Genomic DNA, 9569 nt, shown 5'->3' with positions numbered 1-9569 from the left:
AGTGCACAGATGGAAACCTATGGCATTTTGTTGCTCTAATGCCTACCTGTGTCTGGTAAAAAATTGTAAGTGGAACAAAGCGTGAAGTTTGGGCGCTTTTTGGTGTGACTTGTTGATCGGGTTCCTTTCATTGGCAAGGACAGAAATAATAAAACATGTCATATTAAATAAATGCACACTCACAGACAAACACGTGCTTGTTGTGATGTGATGTAAATATTATTCAAGTGAAAGAAAAGGTAGTAAAGAGACAGAAGTGACAATAAGGCGTCAACGCATAGAACCCTGAGGCCAGAGCATTATGGCTGACTGCTGTGTTCCAGTGTCTCTCTATGCAGACTGATCTTACCATCAGCGTTTTATCTTTAGTTGAACAAATGCACGTGCACCCGATTTTCTTCTTTCCCCTCGCTCTCTCCAAGTCTCGCTGTCTGTCTCCCTGACAGAATAAAGGCTGATAGAGGGTATTAATCTCAGTCCATTCTCATTGAAAGCGCTGCCACTCTTCCACATCTCTGGTAATGAGACACATCATTTATCTGCCTGTTCTCTGTGTGTCTCAGGTTGTCAGGTGGAACCATGAGACCCATTTGTGTGTGTTTATGTGAAAAGGTGTGTGCGCATCACAGGAATGGAGGTATGAGGGAGAAGGTGCGCGAACTGCGCGAAAAAAGTGTGTTTTGCATATGTTTACGTGCTCGTGTGGCACCTTCTCAGTTCACTCCAGGCACTGTGAGAATCAAACAATTTCATGCAGCGAGCAGAAGGGGAAATGAACTGAGCCGTGAGCCATAATAAAATTATCCAAATGTTATTATGGCGCCGGCTGCCTCTGTCCTACTTTAATACACATTTCAGCTCCTGCGGGTCTCCTGCTGGCACTAGCCCTGCTGAATAAATCAACATTAGCTTATGTCTAAATTATTAAGGAAGTGACTTAGGCTCCTGTTTATTGTATAAATTATTAGGAGGTTGAAAGTGTTAAATGCTTGATTTGCCATTTAAAATTCAGAATTCCCTAAGTAAAGGCTATTTCTTTGGATCTCTGCATGGTGCGTTTGGCTGATGTACTGTATGAGAGAAAAACTGTCTGTGTTTGCCGGGGTATAAATCCCCGAGGTTGATCTGATAGAGTTAGAATGAAGGCTAGAGTGTTTTGCTTTGTGTTAAACTTTTATTATGAAACGGATGATGGGAAAAGCAGTATTCAAAGCTGTGAAAGTGTCGATGTATATAATTGAAATGGATTCCTATACTGTAGCTAAACTAGTGACTAGTGTGCAGAGCCAAGATGGCAGGTTCGATGCCAACATACAATTTTGTAAAATGTACCATGAATGCCCTTTTAAGGTGCTTTGAAGAGTCCCCCAAATACATGAATGTAAATATAATAAATAAATTGGAATAAATAAATAAAAACACTTCTGTGGCGGGCAACCGCTTAGTTTGTTTGTATTTGCCAGTTTACCAGCTTGTCCCAACTGGTTTGTTGGACGGGTTAAGGCGCTTTTGGGGTTTTGGGCACTTTTTCAGGAGATCAGGACTGGGTTTCCCAAAACCCTCTTAATGCTACGTCATTCTTTAAAACAACGCCGTGATACGAATGTTTTGGGAATCCCGGCCCAGACTTGGAAATCAGATAATACAAGTAATCCAGGCTGGTTTTAGATGGGACAAAGCTAAGCCAAACAAACATGTTTGTGGCCTGTCAATCATTGTGTGTATTTGGATCTGATATGTCTATAGGATATAATGAATAATTAGGAGTCAGTTTACCTGCAAAAACCCATTCAACATAAACATTTCACAAGACAGAAGGTTTTAAAGTTAGCCTGAATAATTTTATTTCATACCTGATTTCATTCATTTAAGATTTGTCACTCGGAAAGCCAATTTACATAAAGGTCAGTAAGCTTAACTCCTCAGGTCCCATTTAAACACTCCGGGTGGAATGCAATACTTAAAGAAATAGACACAACCTTCCACATACAGTGAATTTGTCTCCAGGAATATTCATTGGCCTGCTTTATATTACACAAAACCAAAAGTGTGAGCTTGTATGAATATTCATATTGAGAATGTTTATTGTGTTCAGCCCCTGGCCCTGTTTCAACTGTCACAGAATGCAACTTCCTTCCTTTGTGCCTTACACATGTGTCTGTGTGTGTCTAGGTATGCATCTGTTTGACTGTCTATGCTTTTGCAATTTTCATCACTTCTGTTATAACTTTTAAGGCTGTTAAACCGGATTAATGCACATTCACACATGCACACGCAAGTGTTTGATGCTGGAATAGCGAGTAGTCTGGGTAGCTTTCTACGTGCATTGTGCTAGAGAATCTCCTCTGTAGACTCATGGGAAAATAAATATTTCAACACACTAACTACTGAGATTTTTTTCTTTCTCCAATTAAATTAAATGGAGCAATTAAGATTTAAATTTTAATAAATAGCTGAGGGAGGCATTGAAGAATGGGATGCTGTCATGCCGTCAGCACCCTTGGGATTTACCACATTCTTAATTATAAATATAAACACTTTTATTGCAATTTGATTCCCTCTTCCTCCCCCTTTTACACACCCAGAAAAATCAAAGGACGTGTCATTGGCTATATATAAAAAGCCTTTACTTAAAAAAAGGTGTGCCCTGCTTACTGTATTTAATCGGGAGTATTGATCGTACACCAAAGAGAGGAGCTGAAGGTCCCTCCTCTAAGTTCACGAAAACGAAAGAAAAATCTGTCAATAAAAGATAAACAAATCTGTTATAAAAAAGATAATCAAAGTGTTATTGGGATCTCTGGTGGGCAGCGATGATTTAGTGTATGCTGCCCTCTGCTGGTAAAAAGAGTATATACATTAAACATTTCACTCGGTGTTAGAATGAAAAGATGCTCAGATTATAATAATTACAGGTAGGCACAATGCAATGTACATAAATATTTTTTTTGATTTCGATTATTAGTTATATAAGCTATGCAACAAGTAGTTTTAATAACATTTTTGGGTAATCAACAGAATTGGCTAACACAAAGTTATTATGTAAAAACTTAATTTGTGAAGCTTGACTGTAAACTGAATAAAAAAATTTATAAATCACTTACCTATTAATCAAAAATGTTTTTTTTAAGATATTACACTATTAAAAGTTGTATATGTTTTTGAAATTGTGTTCTTTAAGATTTTGTTTTGTGCACATGTCCATCATATATAAAGTCGGATATGCAAAAACCTGAAAGCATCAAATATCAAATAGAAGGTACTTAATTCATAAAAGTTGCAATACTACATATTACTAAAGTAACATTCCAAACATTAACCTTCATAACTAAAAGTTCTCCGTACAGTATGGCATGCATGGGAGTGAAGGGGATTATTCACATAGAGTGCACTGAGAAGAAAAATTATAGGCCTTTGAATTACAATGGTTATGATCTAATCATGATCCCTGATAGTGCTGGAAATAACATGTAGACCAAACAAAACTGTTACCCGTGTCAGACTCCTCAGGTATTTGACTTACTGAGGATAAATTAGGATGCATTTGCTGAAGAAATGCACAAGAATAGGGAAAAACATCATAGCGGGTTCTATTGACAATATGGCTGTATCCTGTGTATGGCCATTACAAAAGTTATTACAAATTATGTGTGAAACCTGACTTTAAGGTAGTTTTTAGCTCATTGCTAGTCAGGTGTATTTTCGTAGCAGATTTGACACACCGTGACTAGATCAAATCTGTCTCCTTGAGCTCTTCATTGTTTTGTGGTTCCTTCTCAGTGCGTCTTACTAGTCATACAGATGACAACACCTCTCCAGTCGATTCTCTCTTCTTCTTCTCCCTCTCCATGTCCAACACTCTGATCGTGGCCTGCTTGACCATAAGCTGAGCTTGATCGTTGGGGAAAGCATCAGTGTCCACCACCCGATACGGGTCGATTTGGAAGGGGCTCTTGGAGAGGACGTCAACATAGCGACGCTTCAGGTCAGGGTCAGGACAAAATAAATATTCATACACAGTGGCAGCTAGTACACCCCCTATTAGAGGGCCCACCCAGTACACCTGAGAGAGAGAGAGAGAGAGAGAGAGAGAGAGAGATAAAAGACAAAGGATGAATCTTGTTAAGTTGTCTGTTGTAAACACAGAAAAAGATGTATATAAAAAATTTTTAACTTAATATAACCTGACAAAATAAAAAGGTTTTAGGATTTTATAAAGTACCAAAAAATTAAGTATTAATAATTTGGCACTATTTTTAAGAATTCATGACATTGACTATATGAATATAAATTACATTGAATCATACAAAATGTTCTTTGGCATATTATGAAATCATGCTAGGATGAAGTGGACAAAGTTCACCACAAGCTTGGGGAATCCACATTCACTGTGGTTCAAACATCTTATTATTACTAAGAACAGTTAAGACATTCTTTAAGTGACATGTAAAGAGACCAAAAACAGCTGTTTTGCTGTTGTGCTATTTAAGAGATTTATCGAGGAAGTCACAATAACAAACAAGTGGTGAATACAATAAGAAACTGTACTGAAAACAGAACTAAAATTGCGCAATATGCGCGTCTTAGTCTCTAAAAGTAATTTACGAAAAAAAGAAACACAGAAATCAAAGCACTGTTCTGCTCATTGCTTTCCAAGTGCCACGAACAAAACTGATTTGCAGATGTATATTGGTTACGCATACAGTTTTAGTTGTTTCGTCATTATTTCCAAGCTATTATATTCCAGCAGCTATCACCGGGTGAACCAGCTGACCGTTAAGCATTTATTTGGCATTGTCTCTGATTTATGCCTGTGAGTCTCTCAAGTATCCCATCTCTCCTTACAGTGATATCTCCTAAATCTTCCATTGATGAAACCCACACCCAGCCTTTAAAAAGCATGTGTAACATGCTAGGTGTATTAAACACTCCATGAAGGAGATGTTCTGACCTTTCTAATGTTACAGCGGCAGTGAGGACAGCAAGCATCACTCATAGTGAAATAACATGCGCCCAAATACGAACCAAACTAAGTCAGAAGTCTCAAGAAACGGCGTAAATAGTGCACCCATAGGTTTCCATTATAGTGGCATAATAATGCTTTAATAAATGTTTTGTGTTTTTATGCTCTGTCCCCATTTTTAGACATATAGGCATACAAGTTACAATCCGTTTACATATTTATTTAAATTTAAAGCAACCTGATAGGTCAGAGATGAACTCAGTGAAAGTTCTTGCTGTGCAAGACACAGTTAGTCCTTCTCAAAAATGTTCTGGCACTAAATCAGAAACATTTTAAAAGTCCCATCAATCATACCATAGTTCTAAACTCAATTCTGACCTTCAATCTTTGTGCACATAAACATCAACTAAGAATCTGCACGAACCCACTGTGTACAGTGAATCTCACCCAGTGATCGTGCCATTTTCCCATGATGATCGCAGGCCCAAAAGAGCGAGCCGGATTCATACTGGCTCCTGTGTACGGGATCTGTAATGCACAGACAAGACTTTCTACATTGATCATGAAATGAGACACAATGACAAAACAAAAGATACAAGATCACATTTACATTACATTTATGCATTTGGCAGACGCTTTAATCCAAAGCGACTTACATTGCATTATACTAAATATGTGCACTTGTGATGTGATCACAACAGAGGCAAACGTTGGTCAACGAAAGCAAACTGAACAGTAGTATGTAAAATGCAAAGAAACAGAAGAGAAGACGATATGCAAGAGTGATTTGAGAGTGTTTGGTCTTTTTAATATGTTGTCATAATGTCAGGCCCGAATCCAAGAGGGAGACATTTTGCTCTCATGCCAACATCCCTAACAACGTAGACGACTTCGTAAAAACACCTCTTTGGAAATTCTGCTGGGACTTTTTGCATGGAGTTAATTTTATCACATGGGATTGTAGCTAGGGCACAGATTCTCCACAGGAAAGTGCAGCCCGTAAAACAGAGCAGATACGCTCTCAAGGGATTGATCTGTACAGGATAAAGATCTTCAAGCACTGTTTAAAAATGTGCTTGACAGTGCTGGATGAAACTTTGGATTCTCTCAAAACTGTTTAAGCTCATTAGAAATATCTCAGAAAAGAACCAAGCAATTAAAAAATGTCCTGTTTTCTAAAAGCTATAAAATTTGGATACTCACAGCAAACAGATGACCAATGCACACTGACAGGCCAATCGCCAATGCCGCCGAACCTTTGGGATCACTGCGTTTGGTATCACACGTGGCAAAGACGGTGAAAACGAGCTCAAAGGTGATTATGAGTTCAATCACAATTGCATGGCCAGTGGAGATTTCAGGATTGACCTACAGGGGGCGAGAGTGAGTTGTTTGTATGGAATGAAGGGTGAAGTAAATTATTATTTATATTATATGAAAAAATATAGCATATATTTTTGGGTAGACTGTACCTTTAAGAACAATAACAGTTAAAGCTGCAATAAGTACGTTTTTTTTGTTAAAATTCCTAAATGTTAAAAAGCCTTGATTCACAACAGTAAGTTTACAATAATTTATATTTTGAACACTTAGGTTTAATTTTGTGGAAAATATAAGTTATTTTTAAGGTCATGTAAATATAAGTAAACTGCAATTTTACGGTTCAAACAGAGATGGCGATATAGAGACAAAAGTTACGATTTGCAGCTTTATGTACAGTTGAAACTTTAATGCCTGGTTTTACAGACTAAAATGCAAGTTTGACCCGTCTTACATCTTAAAACATGTAGATGTCACTGTTTTGTTTCAAGATTCACACCAGGGATGTCTTTTTCTAAGGCAGGTTTATAAAAACAATTTAAATATCATAATCTAACTAAGGCCTAGTCCTGTCGTCATCCAAGCCTTGTCTTTGAAACCGGGCCTAAAATCAAACTCACAGAAGTAACTCCCATTCCTCCTCTCACTGATGCAGGGGTCACCCCATACAGGATCGCTGCCCCCACCAATGCCCCCAGACACTGTGCCAACAGATAAAACACAGCCTTTGCCAGACTCAGCTTCCGTGTGGCGACCATTGCTGCCGTAACAGCCGGGTTGATATGGGCACCACTGATGTGGCCAAAACACTGGACGAGGGTCGCGATGGACAAGCCAAAGCACAGAGAAATGAGGACAAGATCAGGAGGGGAAGGCTTATCTTCTTTTGCCGACCAGTTGATGGTGGATCCCAGACTGAGCAGCACAAATATTAACATGGCGAGGAACTCCCCCAAAACGGCTCGCCAGAATTCCTGTGTCCACACACCCTTGAAGGCGGCCATGACAGTGTTATTGCATGAGCAGGATGATACACACCTCCTTGAAGGGACACAAAGTAAGCATATAAACACCTGTGTTATTATTTGTACACAAAAGCAAAACTGTATTTAACAGAGAGGATTATTGCTTTTTTTTGCTGTGATGCCAAAGAAGAACCATTCAGTTAAAAAAACTTTTAACAGTATGTTTTCCACTACAAAGAGCCTTTTGTGTAACAGAAAGGTCTTATGGAGGTGTATGGTTCTGACAAAGAAACTTTCAGTGAACACTCTTGAAAAAAAGTGCTACTAAAGATTCTTCATTCTGACGAAACAATTTAGTCAAACCATTTCTTTCTTTTCACAATCTTCCCACCACTTTTATGAAACAAGGTTCTTCGGAACCATTCAGTCAAAAATGGTTATTCTGTGCCATCTTGAAGCACCTTTTTGAAGAGTGAACTTTATTTTTTCCGACTAAATCCAGGAAAGAGGAGATAATTCTACTATAATGTTCATTAAAATGATTATCATGGTGTTTTTAAAGGGCAACGTTATATCTCTTAAAAGTGTCTCTTTGCAGTTCATCTGTGAGCTCATTTCAAGTGGAAATTCATCCAATTAGGAACCCAAAGAGCACACAAAAAATAACAGAAAGATTCATAAACACAGCGTGTGTATTAATAACCAAACAGCGAGTGTTCAATCTGCAACAGCAAAACGCACAAATAGTGACGGCGACATTGTTTTCACTAATGAAATGATTAAATAAATAAACTGTGGTTAGCCTATGTTGGCTTACATTCTTCGATGTTGTTAACCAATTAGCTGAAATCCTAACAACATGAACACATAAACACATAAATGAATGAATAATGGTGTTCTTGTAAAAATAACAATATAACACTTTTTAACCGTATTCTCTCGTGCGGGTTCATAACTCATCGTTGTCTAACCAAACGACGATGTTTTATTGAAATACGATCATTTCGTATATCCAGCATCTTCTCTGTCAGGTGCGTCAAACTTTCCATACACCAGTCCAAATTTGGACTTGCTCAGCAACATCCGTTTCCAAAGCAACGCGACAAAAAACCGACAAACTTACCGAAGACAACCACACCTTTTATCCGAAGCCGAGACGTGCGAATACGCTTTTCTCATCCCTGAACACGCATCCTGTCTGCGGGTGAAGTCTACCGCAAACGCAGTCACGAGAATATACTGTAGGCGTGCTGGTTTAACTGCGGTGTGTGTGTGAACTACAGCGCATCCTTTCTTTAACACATGTCTGAAAGTCCTCAGCATCTCCTCCCTCTGATTCACAAACATTTCCTCAATTCTCAAATAAAACCATTAAGATTCATTAAACACGACTGGTAAACAAATCATTATCTGCTTGCTGGTGATAAAAACAACTCCATCCTCCATTAAAGTGTTTACCGGCAAAAAAAATTTTTTATAAGGACAAACAATACAGCAGGACTTTAAACAGGGTCACGAATGCTCTCAGAGAAATCAACACATGCAGACACGTGCCCACTTCAGTGGATCATATCAAGAACATATTAAATATAGGTCAAACATATTTTAAAGAAATATTCACATCTGATTTATGAAGGATCTCTTAAACGAAAACTTTTAAATAAAAAGCTCAAACTAAGCTGTACAGTAGGTGTTAATAATAGCCTATAGATGCACATTTTACAAATGAACGTCTTCAACGCACCTGCATCGATCGAGGGCTCCGCACACTGACATGCCTTCTGCAGACTGTCCAGCTGTCCATGGACTCCTTTCTGAGTGTCCTGTTACCGGCTCTTCTTCATCAAATCACAGTGAACTGAATGCCCAGCATGACCAACAGAGCCATAAGCCATATACGACAGATGACACAACTCACCCCTCATTTTATCACACATAGTGTGGTGTTTGAGGTCTATAATAATATATTTCAATTCATTTAATTTGATTATTTATTACATATAGGCCTACAGTTACACATTATTCTACCTGTGGGGAAATGTCTGGTCAGCTTTTCTTAGACTGTGCAAGTAATAGAATGTAAAAGAAAAGAAGTGATAGAATACAACATAGTTATAATACTAAAAAGTGCAATTTAAACAATAACAAAGTAAGTCATTTTAAAGGACACCTTGGTTTCTTCAGTGGAACACTTAAGTGTACTTAAAAATCTACATTTTATTACATATTCATGACAAACTACTGGAAAGGTCTCTAGAATACACATTTGACCAATTTCTTAGAATGTAGAAAAATAAAATAACTCTCGTCTCTCAAAATTA

The 9569-nt window shown here is 38.0% G+C and overlaps 1 protein-coding gene across 2 annotated transcripts; it reads right to left on the bottom strand.

Annotated features, from left to right (window-relative positions):
• Positions 1-1158: 1158 nt before the first annotated feature.
• On the bottom strand, positions 1159-9116 carry aqp4 (aquaporin 4). Of its 2 annotated transcripts, none has more exons than XM_079475523.1 (5): positions 8993-9116; positions 6904-7324; positions 6167-6331; positions 5411-5491; positions 1159-4063 (listed from the first exon to the last, which is right to left on the bottom strand). In XM_079475523.1, the coding sequence occupies exons 1-5, from the start codon at positions 9022-9024 to the stop codon at positions 3794-3796; spliced, it is 969 nt and encodes a 322-aa protein (XP_079331649.1). In that variant the 5' UTR covers positions 9025-9116; the 3' UTR covers positions 1159-3793. The 2 variants fall into 2 exon arrangements, with proteins under 2 accessions (XP_079331649.1, XP_079331648.1); XM_079475522.1 differs by lacking the exon at positions 8993-9116 and adding an exon at positions 8372-8516 and having other exon boundaries at positions 1164-4063.
• Positions 9117-9569: the final 453 nt, after the last annotated feature.

The sequence above is a fragment of the Barbatula barbatula genome (assembly GCF_947034865.1).
Source record: "Barbatula barbatula genome assembly, chromosome: 15".
In the NCBI taxonomy this organism is placed as follows: domain Eukaryota; kingdom Metazoa; phylum Chordata; class Actinopteri; order Cypriniformes; family Nemacheilidae; genus Barbatula; species Barbatula barbatula.
This window is presented reverse-complemented; position numbering and strand designations above follow the sequence as displayed.